The sequence below is a fragment of the Gekko japonicus genome, unplaced genomic scaffold (genome assembly GCF_001447785.1).
Source record: "Gekko japonicus isolate JY-2015 unplaced genomic scaffold, Gekko_japonicus_V1.1 scaffold24, whole genome shotgun sequence".
NCBI classification, from domain to species: domain Eukaryota; kingdom Metazoa; phylum Chordata; class Lepidosauria; order Squamata; family Gekkonidae; genus Gekko; species Gekko japonicus.
In genome coordinates this window covers 706,363-726,747 of record NW_015164665.1, presented here as the reverse complement: position 1 = coordinate 726,747, position 20,385 = coordinate 706,363, and the positions used below count along the sequence as shown (strand labels likewise).

Here is a 20,385-nt window from a genome sequence, read left to right as displayed (position 1 = left end):
CAACTGAAGACAACACCTTGGCAGAGTCTAACAGCTGCAAGGGGATGGTCAGACAGGAATGGTCCCTGTGTGACGCTTATATAGCCAGTATTCTATTGCTTACGGCAAACTACAAATTGCCCTGTTTGCCATGTCAGCCAGCACCATGTGCTAGACATTCTTCACTGGGGCAGGCATTAGTTATGGCTCTCTGGGCAATGCCTTTCTCCTTCACTGAATGTAGCAGTTCTATGACTTCCTTCCTATCCCTCTCTTATCTAAGATCATTTGGATAGGCAGGGACTCCATGAATCGGATTCTAATCCACCTATACTGATCAAGATAACTTTGGTTCAGCAAGCACCTCCAGCTCTTCAGGGGCTAATATTTCAGTCTGCCCAATGTTTTGGACTCAACATTATGACAAGATCTTGTACTTGGACACACAGATTCTGGAAGTTTAGAGGATACTTCTGGAGCACTGCTTTCAGATACCCTGAAAGAGGTATTCCAGAATGTGGGGGAAACTATCCACCAGGTCTTTTGAATTGCCAGGATACTCAGAGCTCATTCCACCAGGGTTGTTGCCACATCCTTGGCCATAAGCAGAGGGATTCCTCTACCTGAGCTGTGCCAAGGTGGATGTCTACAAATCACGTTGTGCCTTTGTGTCATGTGAGCCCAGCCCTCTACTTTCAGGAGGCACTACACCTTTGATGTCTGAGTCAGAACAGACTTTTCCTTTAGTTTGGCAGTACTCTGCACTCTGTTCACCTTGATGCTTCCCTGCCTGCCTCCAGGTAGGTCTACACCCATCAGTATGATGTACAGAAACAATAAAAAATTAAAAACAAAACACCTGTTGTTCAAGTGGTCATGTGTGCATTCACAAGACCCTTTCACTTCCCTGAAGCAAATCCTTTTAACTTGCTATAGCATTTTCTTTCTTTTTGAAGTAACTGAGCACAATGGTACAACTCCAAAGTCCAATCTGTGTCTTTAAGGGGAGAGGACTTTGTAAGCATGAAAGCTAGCTCGTAGTTTCTGAATTAAAGGTCTGCTCTGACACAAAGCACCTCAGTGTGAATGCACAGATGGCCACTCAAAGAACAAGTTACAGGTAAGCAAACTGTTTTTGTTACGCTATGATGATACCGTCTAGAATTATCAAGTATAATTGCTAAAACTATTGTAACAGCAGCTTAGTTAGAACACAGAGTATTCCTGCAGGGTTTCCCCCTCTTTAAATTCCTTTTTGTTTGGTTCAGTCTACCTTCTGGTGGCCAAAATGGATAGTAGAAAACCTGTGTTTTTCTGTCCTGAACTGTACAAGAACTGCTCACAAGAGCTGTTGTGCCCTTTGAGATAAAAGAAAAGCCAGGTTGAATTCCCATAGACATGAACTTTGCTTTCCTAATTCGTCCAGTCTTGTGCAGATTTACTCGGAAGTATCATTCTGATCATGGGGCTTAAACATAAGTGCATATAGGATCCCAGCTTACATTGCATAATGCAAAACATTTTTTAATTAGATGCTGTTTACACATGTAAACGCCACATCTTTTACATACACTGCAGTCACATACGCAGCTGTGTGAAGAAATGTTAGTGTGAATTGAAACATACCCTGAGATATCTGCCTGGATTCTCAGAACTGTAATATCTGGGGAAAGTAAAACTATGATTGCAGAAATGTCTGCTACTTGTCTCTGCATTGTTGTTGTTCAGTCGCACAGTTGAGTCCAACTCTTCGCGACCCCATGGACCAGGTTACGCCAGGCCCTCCTGTCTTCCGCCGTCCTCTGAAGTTGGCTCAATTTCATGTTCGTTGCATCTGACACTGTCTAACCATCTTTGACCTTCAGTCTTTCCCAGATTGAAATACCACCCAATTAATGCTAATTCTAGGAAGTCATGTAACAGTGTCAAGGGTCATGTAAAAAAAAATCAGAAGTTGTAAACTGCCTACTTTTTTTCAGAATGTTATGATTACCTTACCATCAACAGAATGGCTTGAGCTACATATTACTAATAGCAGTTTGCATTTGTGCTTGCTAAAGTTCTACCAGTTGATGGCAAATAGAGGGGAAGATGGTTTTGCCAATGCAAGGAGGCAAGCTGTTTGTTTGGGTTAGTGATGTCACCCACCAGCATTTTGCTCAGGAATTGAATCAACTTCTCTCGTATGAACCTGTTCATTTCTTAAGATCTAATTCAGAGGTTTTGTTCCAGTCCTTTTCGGTGGTTGCACCTCCCACCTAGCAACTACCTTTCTGGAGACCTGTATATGGCAACAACTCTTTATGATGCCTGGTTAAGAATGTTTTATTATCCAATACATTCCGTGCCTGATTTCTCTTGATATTTGTCTTCAATGTTTTTTTAACTGTCAAGCTTTGTGATACTGTATTAGTTTTCAGTTTCAATGATTGTAAGTCATCAGAGGTATTCAACAGAAATAAACTGTTACGATGCCTGAGATACAGAAATTTGGAAACTATTTCAAAAAGAAAACTGTTGCTCTTTATTTTGTTGTTTGTTTTTGTAGAGGCCCTAGATGTGTATCTCGATTTGAATACATTGGAGACAAAAATGACGAATTAAGCTTTTCAGAAGGTGAAATTATTATTTTAAAGGAATATGTCAATGAAGAATGGGCCAAAGGAGAGCTGAGAGGTGCTTCTGGAATTTTCCCCTTGAACTTCGTTGAAGTTATTGAAGATCTTCCAGCACCAGGTAAAAAATACAAAAGTTCACTGGTGGATCTCAAAGTACTCAGAACTCATGTAGCCAGCAAGACAACCTGACAATGGAAGATGCTTTCTTATGAATATTAAAATAAAATGAACTGATGAACTCTACAGGCTGAAAGGAATCATATAGCATAGACTTCTGTGGGTTTTTGTACATAAACCTTCTTGAGGCTGTTTCACAGATTGTGAAGTGGTTTGGTCTATTGCAAATATAACCTAAATATGAAACTAAAATGAACATTAGAACAATGTTTGACTCCATTGGCACCTTTAAGACCAACAAAGTTATACCCAGAATAAAACTGTTGGTCTTAAACATGCCACTAGACTCCAACTTTGTTCTGTTGCTTCAGACCAACATGGCTACCCACCTGAATCTATTTAAAATGAACACTGTGTGTGCGCACTGCAGAAACTTAAAGCTCCAGCTTTCTATGAACACACAGTGTAAATCTAGTGAGAACAAACATTTGTGTATTTTATATCCTGATACTAATACTTGCTATAACTCAAAACAAAACAAAAAAACCCTATGTCCACTACTAAGTACATTAGTGCAAAACAAGGGGGGACCTGCAAGAAACTTGCGGGAGTGGCTATCACATTCCCCCCACCTCTGCTTCTTCCCCTGTCCCCCTACTTCTCTCACTCTCTTTCTCCTTCCTGCCACCCCTTTTCTTACTCTCTCTCTCTCCCCTCACTTCCTTTCTGTCCCCCATCACTCTTTCTGCTGCTGTCACTGTCCTGGCCTCCCACCTACTTTCTCCCCCTCCCCTCCCCCAGCAGTGGCAGCAGCTGCTCTCCAGGGATCACAACAGATTGCCCAAATATAAAGATCAGTTCCTCTTACGGTTGCCAGCTCCATGTTGGGGAATTCCTGGAGATTTAGGGGAGGAGCCTTGGGAGGTTTCAGCTTGGCGACCTCAGCAGAGTATAATACCATAAACTCCACCCTTCAAAGCAACCATTTTCTCCAGAGGAACTGATCTCTGTCATCCAGATCTTCAGCCCTTGCCTGGAGGTTGGAAACATGTTCCCCTGGAAATGACTGCTTTGGAAGGTGGCATTATATCTGTTTGAAGTCCCTCCCTGCCTCAATCCCCACCATCCCCAGGCTTCACCCCTCAAATATCCAGGAATTTCCCAACCTAGAGTTGGCATCCCTCTCTCCTTCCCACCCCACAGCCAACCTACCTTGAACTGCCCCTCTGTCTTCAGCGTTTTTTCCGCCTGCAGCTTCTACTGAGGAAAGCCATAGTCTTTCTCCACAATGGGGACTAAGGCAGTTTATATTATTCTCTTCTCCTTTTTATCCACACAACAACCCTATCAGGTAGGTTAGGCTGAAAGTATGTGACTGGTCCAAAATCACCCAGTGAGCTTCCACAGCAAGATGGGGATCTAAACTTGGGTCTCGCAAACCCTGCTCTGAAGCGCTGACCATTATACTACACTGACTTCCATAGGGTGGCTGCTATTGAACAGCAGCAAGCAGCCTGGCCTAGTTGAATCATGCAAGTCAGATGGTATCTAGTCACCCAGAGGGTGCTGCTAGGCCTAGGTTTGCCAGCCTCCAGATGGGACTTAGAGATCCCCCAGAATTCCAACAGAACTCCAGACAACAGAGATCTGTCCTCCTGGAGAAAAGGGGCGGGCTCTGTGGCATTATATCCAGCAGAGGCCTCTGCCCTCCCCAAACTCTGCACTCCTCAGGCTTCACCACAGAATCTCCAGGAATTTCCCAACCTGGAGTGGGCAATCCTAGTCCCAGGCCTGGCTTCAAACTCCCTCCTATTTAGCCTGCAGGAGGAATCCTTCCCAATCCCAGATCCAGTCCTCCTTTTTGCTTCCTTCCCGGTCTGTCTGTCACTCTCTTTCTCTGGCTGTCACAAGTCTCTCTGTCAATGTGGTGGGGCCTGGAGTAGATCCCTGTGGTGACCATTTCAAAAGGTATTGGGGGGGGGGATTCAACTCTCCCTGTGGGTTGTTGGTTGTTTTTTTTTTTACTTTTTGGATTTTTCTGGAAACCCATGGAGTCCCTCGAGTCTGTAGAAAAACCTGTTGGGAGAGAGTGTACCCCCTATCTGCAGAAATAAGTATCTGCACAGAGAGGGGACTGTTGAGAATTAGATATATAGATAACAAACCCTAATGGCATGTCATATTATTGTCACAGGCAAATCTACCAGAGCTATATGCTTATTTAACCACATATGGGGCAAATACATGGTTGTTCGACAACATTGCATGGTTGTAAACACACGCTAGACAACTATCCATGGTAGCTTAACTTTGCTGACATAAACAAAGTCTATAACCTTGTTCCACAATTATTTTCTTTCCACACTAGTTGGGAATCAGAGATAAAAAATACTCAAGTTTATTAGTACCAGTGGCATTAAATTTGTTTTCTCTTTCTTTTATAAAGATGGTGGAGCATCACTGAAGAATGAGAAAGGGAATTGTGCTTCATTGACACAGGTAGGCTACTTAGTATTGGAGAGAGTTACAATGCTGTGAAGCATTCTACTTTTGAAGTATGTTCCTGAAACATTCTGAAGGGCAACTCCTCCCTGCAGTGCTCATTAATATACAGTTCCTGAGGTCAGCAGACCCTCAGGAAGTGTTGAGGGATCAGTAGTTGAAGGAGAGGTGGTGGAAAGCTTGCACAATTGGAAGTGCCGTTTGTGCAAAAGGCAATTTATAGTGTTATGGCAAGAGGAATTTCCTTTTCCAAAATATGCTTTTTTAGATATAGCCATTGATTTCTTTTTTTAAAATAGGGATTTTTTTCATACCTCTTTGATTTGTTTAAAGAAGAACCTTATCCTCCCTCCTTCCATAGCCACATTCAAGCTTACTCAACAAGCATAAGAACATAAGAATAGTCCTGTTGGATCAGACCAGTGGTCCATCTAGTCCAATATTTTGTCTCACACAGTGGCCAACAAATTCCTCTGGAGGTCCAACAACAGGGCATATGGACCAAGGGCTTCCCGATGTTGACTGCTGGCACTGGTCTTCAGAGGTTTACTGCCTCTGAACATGGAGGTTCCCTTTAGTCGCCATGGCTAGTAGCCACTGATTTAGCTTTCCTCCATAAGTCTATCAATCCCCCTTTAAAGTCATCACTACATCCTCTGGCAGCAAATTCCACATTTTAATCACTCTTTGTGAAGAAGTATTTCCTTTGTCTGTCCTGAATCTACTGCCCATCAGCTTCATTGGATGCCCTTGAATTCTAGTGTTTTGGGAGAGGAAGAAAAATTTCTCTTTGTCAAATTTCTCCACACAGTGCATAATTTTGTAGGCCTCTAATATTCTCCCCCCACACTTAAGTCATCTCTTTTCTGAACTGAAAAGTTCCAGACTTCATAGGGAAGGTACTCCAACCCCCTCATCACCTTGGTTGCCCTTTCCTGTCCTTTTCCCAGCTCTGTGATGTCTTTTTTGAGATACAGTGAACAGAACGGTGCAGAGTATTCCAAATGAGGCTGCACCACAGGTCTATACAGCTGTTTTATTTCAAATCCCTTTCCTAATGATCCTTAACAGAGAGTTCACTTTTTTCATCACTGCAGCACACTGGGTTGACACTTTCATTGAACTGTTTACTACGACCCCAAGATACTTTTTTCATCTCCCTTTTAATTTCACAGTTGGAACAGCATTCCGGAAAGTGGTGTGATGCGCTCTATGATTTCACAGCAGAAACCAATGAAGACTTATCCTTTAAAAGGGGAGATCACATCTTGATACTGGAGCGCGTGGACTCAGAATGGTACAAAGGGAGACTAAATGGGAAAGAAGGAATTTTTCCTGCCAATTTTGTACATGTTTGCGCAGGTACAGTCTGAAGGAGCATTCTGTATATACATGCATAAGACTATAGAAGCTGTAATATACTCTAGTATGCTATAAGCAGAGTCATATAGTAATGAAGAGTATGTGGTACAGGACTTGTGGGTCCATGTAACCTTTTGAAAGTGCCAGAATAAAAAAATCTCTCTGAAAGTGGAAAGTTTACATGTGACAAAGGACTCTATTCTGAAATGGTACAAGTCTCTGTATCCCAACTTTGGAAGTGCAAATTTAATCAATTTAGTAACAGTTGATGTTTGCTTCTTAGCATCATGCTTCTTTATGATTCCATCAATTTCCTGTAAGATTTTTCACAAAAAGCAGGTCTTACCTGACTCTTGGTCATCCCATCACACTTAGTTTGAGGGTGTTCTGACAGTTCAGTCATACTGTGGCTTTTCATAGCATGCATCTTTGCCCATCTGTTTATTAAAGTAGTTAAAGGTAAAGGTTCCCTTGCTCAAAAGCCAGTTAAGTCCAACTCTAGGGTTGCGGTGCTCATCTCCGTTTCAAAGCCGAAGAGCCAGCGCTGTCCGAAGACGTTTCCATGGTCATGTGGCCGGCATGACTAAACACCAAGGCGCACGGAACACTGTTACCTTCCCACCGAAGTGGTACCTATTTATCTACTTGCAATTTCTTGCTTTCGAACTGCTAGGTTGGCAGGAGCTAGAACTAGAGACAGGAACTCACTCCGTCATGCGGCAACTCAGGTCTTGAACTGCTGAACTACCGACCTTCCACAGCCTGCAGTTCAGCGTCTTAACCACTTGAGCCACCGCAGCTCCTTTAAAGTAGTTAGACATATATAAAATATGCAGGATTCTTATTTGGAGTGGTTTTGTTTAAATAATAACTCAGAAGTCTACATATTTAGAATGTTAGTTTGGTAATTTTCTAACCTTGCTCATTTTAGGCGAACCACTAGACCATCGTTTGACTTGGGAGTCAAAGCCTCCATGGAGATAAGTCTCACAGTAATCAGTAGAGCTTTGTTTTCCTGTCAATTCGCTTAGTGGAGACTAGGGGTGTGTGTTCGGTTTACCCAAACCAACAAAAAAAATTTTCAAAGTTTTTTAAGCCAAAAAGCCATTAGAGTTTCTTTTCGGCTACCAATATAGCTGAGCCCAAATAAAAGCTGATAAAGATTTGGCTTTTATTCGGGTGCAACTATGAGAAGTGAACTCTGAGTTCACTTGCTAAGTCATGCTGCAGCACTGCTTGGAAAAGGCATTTAAATGGCCTTTCACTTGCTGAGTCACACTGTTACCATGGTGGCGGCAGCACAACTTGGTGAGTGAACTCATAGCTTTTTTCTCCTCCATTGAAAGTAATGGAGGATGGGAGCACCTTCTTTGGGGGCCCATAGAATTAGAACCCCAGGTCCAATCTTTTTAAAACTTGGGGGATTTTTTGAGGTGAGGCACCAGCAGCTATGGTGCAAATTTGCTGTCTCCATCACAAAAAAACAGCTCCCTCAGAACTCAAATTGATTCTCCATTGTACCCTATGGTAATGGTAACCAATAAAATTCAGGTTTCCCAAATATTTCACAAATGTGAATACCATACCAGTATTGGGATTCATGAATATCAGGAAATACCAATATTTTTCAGGTTCGGTATATCCAAACCCAAAAAATACCTTTTCATTTTTGCACATTCCTAACTGGGAACACACTGATACAGGCAGGCAATAGGAGCATTGCAAGGAATGAGAGTTCAATGTTTCCTGTATTCATACCAAGCATGCAGTGATGAGAGCAATTTGCATAATGGTTGGAGAGAGATATGGAAGCATGTATATGCTTGTGTTGGGGCAGAAGTGACACATGTACTACTGGACTGAGTAGATAAGTGTCTGAAAAGCAGTTGCACTGCATGTACAAGCCTTTGTGGCATCTGTTAGAGTGGTTGTGCACTTCAGGCATAATAAAGCAGCCTGTTTGGAAATTTGTGGACTTGCAAAACAACAGAAAAGGTCTGAAGATGTGTGATCCTTTGTAAATTCTGCCATTACACTTTGTGAATCAATATCCAGATATCACCTGTTCTGGCCATTTTAAGGGTAGAACACCTTAAAAGCCTGGGTCAAAACTTAACCAGTAGCACTACAGTCTTGTAAGGGTTGAGCTTCAGTTTATTAGCCTGCCACCAGGCATTGGTCTCTCTGGGATCAGCCAGAAGTACAAGATAGAACCGAGTGTCATCTGCATATTGGTGATAACCCAGCCCAAATCTCCAGATGACCTCAACCAGCGGTTTCATATAGTCATTAAGAGCATGGGGACAAGATGGAACCTTGTGAGACCCCAAAGGTCTGTGCAGCCAGTCCTCAAGTATCACCTATAACCTATCAGCCAGGTAGGACTGAAACCACAGCAAAATGGTGCTTCCCAATCCCCTTAGAAAGGTCTGTCCAGGAGGATATACCATAACTGAGGGTACTAAAGGTCTGAGAGATCCAGGAGAATTAATAGTCACACTCCCTGTAATGAACAAGCCAACCCTGATCTCAGAGCAGACCACTGTTTCAAAATACAAATGGAACTCTGAAGTAAAGGAGGGGGGAGAGTACCCTTAGCAAGTAACTGCCAACAGTCAGTGGACAAAAAGGGCAGTTGGATTTTGAAGGGAAAAGGGACAGGAGGTATCCTGGACCAGGGAGGAACTCGGGACCATAGTGATTAATTTTTACAGGCAGAATTTGGGTGCTGGTCCCAGATAAAAACAGTGAAATTGTTCAAGGTTTTTGTCTTTGTTAAAAGCCACTGAAAGAAATAACATTAACTCTTAAGGATCTCCCAGCTCTGATACTGCATCAGCTAGGAGGCTGGTGTGGGAAGGAATCGAACATAACACCCACCAAATAAAATATTTGTTTCATTATATATGACTCCCATATCAACCTCAACCCAGATTACCCACTATACACTCTATAGGACCCAAGGAAAAGGGGTCTGGATTTGTAGTTAATGTGCTCTGTATTTCAAGAGTGACTAATCCTGTGTACGTGTCAATGTAGACACACTAAATAAAACAAATCCACTTAATCTCACATACCTAAAGAAGACTGTGATCCTAATATTAAGCAATATAAAAAGGAGGGTATTGACTGTTGAGGTGATACAGAACTCTCCACCTGAGGGACATGGTAAATTGGTAAAAGATACAACAATTAGAGAGAGGCATGGAATGGGGGCTATGGCACTCCCTGTTTCTATCTCCCAAGGTGACCAAGGCTGTTTCAGTTCAACCAGTTCTAAAACCAGATTAGAAAGGACCTAAACTGGTTGGCAGCTGGTTACTGCATATGTCATCAATTCTGAGAATAAATTAACCTGGAAAACAGGCTTGATTATATTCCTAAACAAAAAAGCAGTTTTAACCTACATAACTTGCTATCTCGAACACACAGTGCTTTAAATGGTAAAATATTTACTTGGAGACATCATTTATCTTGATATTAGATGGACCGTTGTTAGCAGTTTTCAGTTTCTTTGGTACCCAGACCACTTATATTACCCTCCCTGTATGACACACATTGTATGCATTTTTCTCTGCCACATCTTGTTGTGTTACTTTCACACCATACCAGGAATGTACATTTTTCTCTGATGCCATTGGCATATAGCCAAATCCCAACACTATTTTTGTCTGCGTCACTGTCTTGAAAACCATACACAAGCCAGCTACCTCATCTTGATCTCCCCCACCCCTTCTTTAAACAGTGATGAACTTATGCACACAGGTTTCTACTTTATTTGATAATTGTCAAAGGACAGTTTGATTTTTGTGTTTTTGGCAAAATTATTCTTTCGTTCCCGAAGTGGCAACTGAATTGCAATACAATCATGTTCTACAGAAGGACCAAAACCTGCACCTTGGAAGAGAAGATGCCAGGCCCTGCATGACTTCCAAGCAGAGAATGTAGATGAACTCTCCTTCAAAGTGAGTTTAGCCATGATACAGGAGATGTGTTTTAGCCTGCATCCCTTCTTCAGTTGTAAAGAAACTGAATGACTATGCCAAGAGTAGAATTTCACTGCAGTAACATCTGAAGTCCTTTCTGGAAGCTATCAAAGTTTAGGCATGACTGCATGGCCAGCAAACTCAAAATACATAAAATACAGCAATTTCTAATTGCTGACACGATCCATTAGCACCCACGTGTGATTTTAACACCTCCATGAACTCATCACTGCCTAATTTCAATTTCAGAGGGTGACTTTTTGCTGAGTCTTCATTTCCATTGGCCCCCCAATATTGTATTATGAACAACATACTAAAGAATGTACGACTGAGCTGAAAACAAGTACCAGTGGTGTGACAGTTTATTTACTTTTTTTTTTAATGTATAAATGGTACTGATATTTTATGCCAATAAAGGCTGACTTGACTTGATTTACTTTTTTTAACAGGCTGGTGATATGATTACCGACCTAGAATCTGTAGGTGAAGACTGGATGAGTGGAGAATTACATGGAAAGTCTGGAATATTCCCTAAAAACTTTGTTCAGATTTTACAATAATTCTGAAGCTGAAATCCAATTCTTAGGAGGCTGGCTATACAAGTGAACAGTTTTCCAACTCAAAAGACCATGATAGTTCAGACTGCAGAGTCTGACATCTGTGATCACTAGGTCTAATCTTTGACTATCAAATGTATTTTTGCACTATTTTTATAAACATATACAAGATTATACAAAATCTGTTTCTAATTAACTTGTTAGAAGCCCCACTTATGTATTGTACCAGATTCTGCTACTTGGAACGATAAAGTAGGTCATCCAAGTTTTTCTAAAATACAGTGAGTAGTCAAATGCAGCTCTCATTCATCTCTTCATTCCCAATGTGAATATGTAGCTGCACTCAACTGTGAGGCAGACTAATTGTGCTTGAAATAATGCCTAAGTGGGTTTAAGGCATTATTTTTAGTTTCCTGAAAGAGCAGGATTCCCTTGCCAGAGATCCAGTCCACATAGGCAAGAGCAGGTGACAGAACAGACAGCACTACTTTAAACTGCACATGCAGGATCATTTCCTTCCCTGCTTTGCCCCTTTGAAATCAGTGCAGCAAGCAAAAGCAAGAGAAAGGAACATTTAAAACTGAAATCTACCACCCGGAGTCCATCCTACTACCTCATTTTACTGCATGTATGTGCTAGGCCTCAGTTGTATATTAATCTTTTTCAACAAACTCCTGAAGAAGTTGTATATTAATCTTTTTCAACAAACTCACAGCTTCCCAGATAACCAATTCAGTTACCTAACAATTGTTACAGAAGTTCTGCAGTGTCTGTTCATCTAACTTTTTATCAAGCTGTTGAAGGATACATAGCATTAGAATTTCATGAAAACCTCAGACATTTGTTATGAGAATGGGAAGACGCAATCAACACCATTTATCATTATGGTATGAACTGAACACAATTGCAATTTGTATTGTAGTATCTGTTTGCCTCACTTTCTCTAAACAGATTTTATTTCTTTGGGTCTCTCAAATTCAAGAGTTTAACTTACAAAGACCAGGAACTATCACTACTACTGGGGAAAGTTCTGAATGTAAATTGACCTTCTGCAGCATTCAGTTCCAATGTGGGAGCTGGTTTTATAAGAAGTCTTTAGTTCTGTTTTTTTTTAACAAATCTGATTTGAGCATAGATAAAACCATATCAGAGCATTAATTATAAAAAGGTTTCTAATCTAAATACCAGAGACTAAGATGCAATAATGCTAATATGTAGCTAGCCACATGCTACTTCCCTTAAGCTGGCAATATAATCGTTAGTGCACAGATAAAGCAGTACGTCCATGCAATAGTAACTCTGCTTTGAACAAGGTGAAAAACTTTTTAAAATTTGCCTCACTACTTATAAGATTCATAAAGGGAACCCTGTTGTATCAGACCCAGCATCCTGTTTCCCAGGATAAAAACCCTAATGTTGTGCCCAGTGTCTCCTGCTAAACATGGAGATAACTGTTCCTTTTACTCAGAAATGCCAATAACTGTCTGCAAAATCAGCAGCAACTCTTTTTTTTGGGGCTAAAGTACAGATCCAAACTTCTTAGGAAGAACTGCCCAGTTGCTACTATTTATAGCCACTTCACTTTCTTCAAAATCGGCTTGGTTTAAAAAAACAACAGATATGGGCCAAAACTACAGTTCAGTATCTTTCCAATAACGGGCAGTATAGAAACAGACCTTTTCTCCTAAAGAGATAAGCAGATGACAAAATAGTAGAGATCATAGTATCTTCCATCCAGCTGAGCCATATGCAAATCACAGGAAAGTATCTGAACAGAACTCAAAGTAATCCTGGAGATACAGGACAACGAAGCACTTTATTGCACATAACACTAACACCTATTTTAGGTACTCTGTCTCGCTACTGGTTGAATCCAGTGCAGAATTTCCACCTGTAGCAGAGCTCCCGCACAAGTTAAGTGTCAGACACCACTGACATCACATGCACTAGATCAAGCTTACTGTATCTCCACTTGCACACTTCTGTTTGTGCAAGATCTTGCGCAACTGATTTATGAATAGATGAGGAAAGTGCTAGGTGCTACACAAGATCTTGCACATGTAGAACTCGTTCTTTTATTTCTGCTTGCCCATCACTGGATTCAAGCCTATGTTTTGATATAAGCCTAACAGGACTGAGCTGCATCACCAAAAACAAGACAGGAAATACACTGACCTGTCTACCAGCAAGAAACACTTCTTTCTGGACACTTGGGTCTTCATGAAAATGTTACTGATCAGTGCCTTTGTATACATACTTGCCCACTTGTTTTTTTGTCTGTGTATGAAGGCCAATATGTTATAGTGCAAAATGTGCATGGGCTGAAGTTTGGGATTACTCTCTGCAGAAATGTAAAGGCTCTGCAGCGGTTTCCAGCCTCGTCCTTCAGCTTTCAGATGTGCAAGATGCTTTTGTACTTTGTATAATTTTCTGTGGCCTTAACAGAGGCTTTAAGTAGCCCCTGCAACAGCTACCAGCTTGCACTACAAAAAATGTTGGTTGCTGAATCACAGCCTTAAGATTTTTCCTGTTTTCTATACACCAACACATACTTTTGTCTGCATTTTGAAAAAGGTATTGGCACACGTTACGAAAGTTCAGCTATTCCAAGCAGTGCAATGTTTACGTATTTGTTGACTGTATTTCTCTAATGTGTTCATAAAAGTACGTTGAGCAAGTAGTGATTTAGACATTTACAGGCAGTGGGGAATTATTGTTTAGCCTTGTTAATGAATAAGCATTAATTAGTATTGTAAGTTAGACAATATGGATAAATATTACATCCATTAGCATTTCATACATTTAAATAAGCATCTGGTTGAGCAACCCAAATATTCTCAGATGTGTACACCAGGACTGACAGATGCAGTAACTTCGCTCCAACAGTGCCATCTAAAGGACTCTTAATGCAGTTGTATTAAATGTGGGCTAAACTTGAAAAGACTCAGTATTTAAATGCATTTAACTAGTTGACGCAGGGCTTTGAATATAAAGATAATTCTATTAGCATATTCCTCTAAATTTATAAATTATCATTATGAAATCTTGAATAGAGTGTTTTAATGACAGAAACGTTATGTTCCATGCAGTAGCTTAGATCCAGAAAACTATTACTTTTCCACCTTGCTATGAGAGGGGGAAAATACTGCAAGATGCGTAAGGAAATGGAAAAACCTGGCAGAGGTTGGAGGGAGGGTGCTAAGGGAGAGAAAATGCAGCTCCATTTCCCTTATCAAATCATGCGAGTTCACCAAAAGTATCCCCTCCCCCATGGTGTTTCAGGAGCTACAGCAGGGACGTGGTGGTGAAAAATCTGACACATTATCATATTTACTTTTCTGAACCCGGTTTTTTTACTTATAGAATAATCTGCCCATCAATGAGAAATTTGTGCAACTATTTTGCTTTTCTAGAAATTATAATTTTACACTGTTCTACAATACCAGTAAGTTTGTATTTAACCAATAAACATCTATTTGTCTGAAAACTGAAACTGATTCATTTTTAAGCAGTGCATGATATAAAATCTACAATGTCAAATTCAACTGTGTCTATTGCTACATATTCAGAAATGACAGATGGATAATGTGTGACATTTTCTAGAGCTTTCCAATCCTGAATTTCCAAATCTAAATACCACAGCAGATGCAACTGCTTAAAACAAGAACTGCAGAAACTGGTATTAAGGAGCACCAATTCGTAAAATATTAGTCAATGCACCAACTAAAGTTATCATCTGCAAAGTAATACCAAAGCATTTTACTTGAACAGTCTTGTTCAACAGCCATCCATGTCAAATGGAAACTTGCATTCACGCTGAACTTTCTCAGATGATTTTGAGGTCCATTTCAGCTGCATGATACTGGACAACAGTAGTTACTGAACAAAACTCCATTGAAACATAAGAGAACTACGGTTATTTTTAAAAGTTAAAACTAAGCAGCAGGCTCGTAGCAAAGCAGTTTAAATTAGTGAATGTGACACACTTCTAGACTTACTGTACTTCTTGGACCTACTTCTAAACTAAAATGCATTTGCTAACGTCACACAGCACTTTCTCCCTTCCCAACATAATTCATGCAGAAGCCAGCCCAAATTTGTCACTTAGATTCCCACCTCATGTTGTTCATCCTGGCCTCATGATCCCAGAGTCACAATCTAACTGGGATCCCAACCCAGTTTTGAGAACCCCTGGCTTAAATATGAATTGCAAATACCATTCTGTGTTACTTACAAAAGCACATAACCATATTTCGTTTATATTAAATCTTTTATTTTTGTATCCAGCTTTAGACAGACTCTTGCACAGGGGGCTCATACCCATCAGCTCGTTCCACTTTTGCACCCGTTTCATCACCTGATGGCTTGCCAGCACCACCACCTTCACCATGCAGCTCCATCAACTTGCCCACTACAAATAATAATAAGGCGACAGTATAAATAAATAGATCACATTGTTAACGTAGACTATTGGCATAAGTAAAAACGAAAGTGTGATTACTTTGAAAGATTATTTATAGCAAATCTTTCCAAAACCATTGAGAAGTTTCACTCTTAGTTTTATGGGAATGTCAGCATTGGGAGAAGAACTAATCATTATTTCATATGGGACCGAAACACGTTGTCATCATTCATTCCCACATTAAATAAAATACAGAATACTATTTCGACAGACACAGGTATGCTTACATTCAAATTTGGGCTTCTTAAGCATCTTGACTTTCCGAACATAGACATCATGAAGGGGATAGATTGACTGACATGCTTTCTCTATGTCTTTACCAATGCTGTCTGGGATCCTAGGATGGTAAAAGTGAACAGTTCATCAATTAGTATCCTCGGATCCATAAACGCAATACTAGCAAGCAACAATATATTCCACTGAACTCTGAAAAGCTAGCACACCATACTGCTTTCGACAGCCATCTGTGGAAGTGCCACCATATGTATCATACCCTTTACCCTTGCGCATAAAAGCGGCTTCACCCAACTACAGTCAGAAAGGATGGCAATTAGGACCCTGAATTGCGGTCGGAGCCAAGGTCAGGTTTAGTTACAGTGCTCCCAGTCAGCCATGTTAAAATGTACTTGCAAAATGAGGTGAAGAAAGCAACTTGGGCACATTTATGGTGCACATTTCAGAGCTGAACCAGAGATACCCACAGATAACTGATGTAATTCAATGAAGTGAAACAAAAGTTACTCCAACAATCTACCCAAGGGTACAATGGGGTGAACTAGATGGAAATTTATCAGGATTGTAGAGACTATTGGATAGGGAAGAACCTGACTGGCAGGAGAAACCTAAACAAAGATTTTTGGCAACTGTAAAACATCACATGGCATCCAGAGATCCATGGTCATCCTCCCTGGAAGCTTCTTGAACTTTTTTCTGCCACCACCTTAAACTGTGACATAACCATCTGAGCATAAATGATACAACATCCCTAAAAACAGTGCTTATAACAATAACTTAATAACTACAACTGGAAGACAGAGCAGCTCTTACTAATAATTATAACCAACTGTGTAAATTCTAAGTTTAGTCCTTACTTTGGTAATGAAGCTAAAATCTTAAGGACAGTTCTCGTGTTAGTCACTGCTACATACAACAGAAAATATTTAGATCTATATTGGTCTATCTCAAATTGAGATGGCTCATACGGCTAGCAACAATGTGTTTCTAAAAAAAATTACAGTAATATAAAGGTGACTCCATTTCATCAAATTAAAAATTAATCTGAAAATGTTACTGTTATATTTGTATAAACTGCTTATGGAAACAAATTAATATTGAATGAAAACAGCCTTCTTGAAGATTAGGGACAAAACTCAACATACAGCTTACTGACAACTTCTTTCAGGTCATTTGTTTGTACTTCTCGTGTCATGATTTCCACCATTTTCTTCCGAATCTGGCGGACCTGCTGATGCTGGGCATAGGAAGTCTTGCGAATCTGGTTGTTTCGCTTCTTGGTGAAGCCAACACAGAAAAGGCGTAGAAGATACCCATCAGTGGTTTTGACATCAACATGGGCTTCAATCATTGTCTGGAAAATAGGAGTTACAACTCACTGTTCCCTTTATAAGCATCAAGTTAGTTTTACAGCTTAGTACATTTAATACCTAAAATATTACTAACCTGCCACTTTTTGACCATTGAGCACATTTTGTCACGTGTGAGATCCATGCCATGGAAATTTGTCAGGCAGTTCTTTCCTTGCACATCCTCTGTGATCAGTTTGAATTTGCGGAAGGCAACTTCATCATTCTGTAGGTCAGCAAGACTTACTTCAAATACACGGCCCTTAAGTCCATCGGAGGCAATTTCTACAAATACAGAACTGTATTAATGCATTATGGGCAAACTCTAAAGTGCTCACTGATAATACTGAGTAAACATCTAGTGATCATGACACAGTATTTACTGAGATTTACTTCCAAGTAAGTGTGCATAGCATAATAGACTGTACAATTCTAAGCAGAATTACACCATTCTTCAGCTATTAAATGGATTTAGACAGTGTACCTATACATATGTATATTTTGATTACAGTTTTACTTCTCTAAATAACTATTAATAACCCTGATTAAAGTCATCTATGCTTGTGGCCATGTCTACCTCCACAGGCAGTGAATTCCACAATTTAGTTACTCTTTGGATAAACAAGGGGCTCTTCTGGTGTATCCTATACCTATTGCCATGAACTTTAATGCATGCACACACACTCACAAAATCATGTTTTCATGTTGCAGACCTTAGAATGGTAACTCAAGACAGATGGAAATTAAATATTTAACAATATGACCTACTTGTTCCCTGGGTCCTGGTGACCAGTGTCTTGCCAATGTTTCGAATATTGAACATTGCTGGTGCCTTGACATCATACCAGTCCTTCTTTGAAAAGGGATCAACCCTGATTGGGAGAAGAAGGAAGAAAACACTCTTATACTGGTTCTCTTTCCTAGTGTAAATCCCAAAGTATGACTTAAAGCACTGCAACTTTCTCACTAACCAACAAAAGCAGATCCAATATTTTTAGAACATATATTTACAATCCTTATTTCATTTACTTACACAAGGCTTGTAAGCTTGTTCTTCATCCTGATCTGTAGTGTTATTCATATAAACTATCATTAATACAGATTAAATGCATGGACTGGATTCAGTGTTCGAGCTTCCCATGTGCAAAACCAGAACCACTTCCTCTCATCTTTACCAGTACAGTACAGCAAGAAACACAGAAACTCTGGTTGGGTTGGCCCAAGTACCACTTTACAGTAACCAGCAATACTTTCTTCTTAACATTATCCACAACAATGCCTACAATTCAGATACTTCCTGAACACGCATGATGGTCTGTTCTTATTCTTACTTCATTTGTCATTAAGAAAGTCTGAATATCAACCCCAGCCGCAGTCACTGCATTCACTTGGGCTGCGGCTATCCTAGTAATAGCACTCCGACTTACCAAGTGACTGTCTCCTATCCCCTGGCGACTGAATACTTTACCCAGACACGTGCGTAAAAATGGACTTGCACCCAAAATTTCTACAAAAGGAGGCGAGACAACAGGCAGAGATCTGAATGCGACCAGCCTTCTTTTCCTCTGCAAGCCCGTCCATTCCATTTCCAGAAACAGGCGCAACCCCTGTTTCACATGGGGAGCCGCTCGTGCGCCTTTTGGCACCCACTAGCCTCCGTTTCTCGACGCCCGCCATGTCAGCGTTGCTTCCTTTCCATCGCTCCCCTACCCCGTCTGCAATCCATCCGACATCGGCGGCATCCCACATTCCCAGACCACGGCTCCCACCGAGTACCGTTCCTCTTACCCCAGCGCTGCCGCTTAGCCACACTTACACTTTTTTCTTAGCGCCTTTCTTGCCTCCTTTCGTGAGGCGCTTGTTCTTGCCGACCGCCATTGTACCGCGCCGGGAACCAAAGAGGCCGGAATTACTAAACGACGCGAGATTATACGAGAACTGGGCTCGCGCGAGAGCTCCGAAACCGGGAAAATTCGCGAGACTAGTGGCCGTGATTTGCGTGGCCGCGTCTGCGTCAGGGAACCTGCGGCGACACCTGGTGCGGGTTTGAGTGTGATGCAGTTTTTGGTTAGGCTAAAAGGGCATAACGTATGAGCGCTTTGCTGCAGAGCGATAGCCGAAACGAAACTAATATAAAACAGGTACAAAGTTTGAGTCCAGTGGCACCTTTACGACCAACAAAATGTTATTCAAGGCATAAGCTTTCGTATGCAGGCACACTTCTTCGGATACTCACCTGAATCTATAAACAGGTACAATACTTCAGTTTCCTCAATATTAAGTGGGGTTAAAACAAGGCTTTCCCGATAGCGTGACGTTCATGAACAAAAGTCTATTGAAGGACAATTCATGTGAGTCCTCTGGGAGCGCAAAAGAATCAAATTAATAAAAACAAAGCACCAAAAGTATCAATGACAGTAGACTCATCCTCCAGCCCTCTTGCCTACATAAGCTTCTCAGCATAAGCCCATTTTATAGGGCGATTGTGATGAAAGCTCAACCAGATTCAGTGTGTCCTTCAAAACACAACTCATAATCCACTTTATGTAGGATTACTGTATCTGGGTTGGGAAATTCCTGGCGATTTGAGGGTGGAGCCTGAGGAGGGTGGAGTTTTGGGGAAAGAAGAAACTCGGTAGGCGTGTGATGCCATGGAATCGCTGCTCTCTGAAGCAGTTCATAGGGTTGCCAGCCTCCAGACAAGAGATTAATTCCCCTGGAGGAAATGGCATCTTAAATCACATCCCCACTGAAATCACATCCCCACTAGCCTCCCCCTCCAAACCCCACCTTTTCTGGGCTCTGCCCCCCAAAACTCCCAAGACCTTCCCAAGCCAGAGTTTGTAACCCTATTTTCCTCTAGGGAAACTGATAACACTAGTCTAGAGATCATTGTAATTTCAAGAGAACTCCAGCCATCCCTGAAGGTTGGCAAACCTACACTAAGCTAAGTGGTTTTAGAATAGCGCAATCACTACATATCCCATGCAAGTAAAAAAATAAGATTATAGAGATGGGTGAACTTTTTTTTTAATTATGACCTTCAGTGGTTAAAAAAAATTGTGCTATAAATACAGTCAGGATTCATAAGAACCACCCTGCTGAATCAGGCCAATGGTCCTTCTAGTCTAGGATCCTGTCTCACATAGTGGCCAACCAGTTACTCTGGATAGCCAGCAACAGCCCCTGATGTTGCCTCCTGGCACCAGTATTCAGAGG

General features: G+C 41.0%; 2 protein-coding genes across 3 annotated transcripts in view; one reads left to right on the top strand and one right to left on the bottom strand.

Annotated features, from left to right (window-relative positions):
• SH3D19 (SH3 domain containing 19) overlaps window positions 1–14,585 on the top strand; it is a 66,438-nt gene extending 51,853 nt beyond the window's left edge. Inside the window, exons 13-17 of one of the 2 annotated variants that reach the window (XM_015409046.1) lie at window positions 2,528–2,715; window positions 5,161–5,213; window positions 6,392–6,578; window positions 10,458–10,543; window positions 11,014–14,585. In XM_015409046.1, the coding sequence (XP_015264532.1) occupies window positions 2,528–2,715; window positions 5,161–5,213; window positions 6,392–6,578; window positions 10,458–10,543; window positions 11,014–11,124 (625 nt within the window). In that variant the 3' untranslated portion in view covers window positions 11,125–14,585. The remainder of the gene's footprint in view (window positions 1–2,527; window positions 2,716–5,160; window positions 5,214–6,391; window positions 6,579–10,457; window positions 10,544–11,013) is intronic. The other variant, XM_015409047.1, reaches the window with a different exon arrangement.
• Window positions 14,586–15,376: 791 nt separating this feature from the next.
• On the bottom strand, window positions 15,377–19,080 carry RPS3A (ribosomal protein S3A). The gene is made up of 6 exons (XM_015409038.1): window positions 18,983–19,080; window positions 17,935–18,038; window positions 17,264–17,451; window positions 16,963–17,171; window positions 15,811–15,920; window positions 15,377–15,532 (listed from the first exon to the last, which is right to left on the bottom strand). The coding sequence occupies exons 1-6, from the start codon at window positions 19,042–19,044 to the stop codon at window positions 15,411–15,413; spliced, it is 795 nt and encodes a 264-aa protein (XP_015264524.1). The 5' UTR covers window positions 19,045–19,080; the 3' UTR covers window positions 15,377–15,410.
• Between the last annotated feature and the right edge of the window lie 1,305 nt (window positions 19,081–20,385).

Bases quoted from the DNA above. Each gene is read 5' to 3' on its own strand.
- RPS3A (XM_015409038.1), bottom strand. From the start codon at position 19,044: ATGGCGGTCGGCAAGAACAAGCGCCTCACGAAAGGAGGCAAGAAAGGC. The intron at 18,039-18,982 runs GTAAGTGTGGCT...TCTCCCAATCAG, and splicing joins AAAGGCGCTAAGAAAAAAGT to GGTTGATCCCTTTTCAAAGA. The intron at 17,452-17,934 runs GTAGGTCATATT...CTGTATTTGTAG, and splicing joins CACCAGGACCCAGGGAACAA to AAATTGCCTCCGATGGACTT.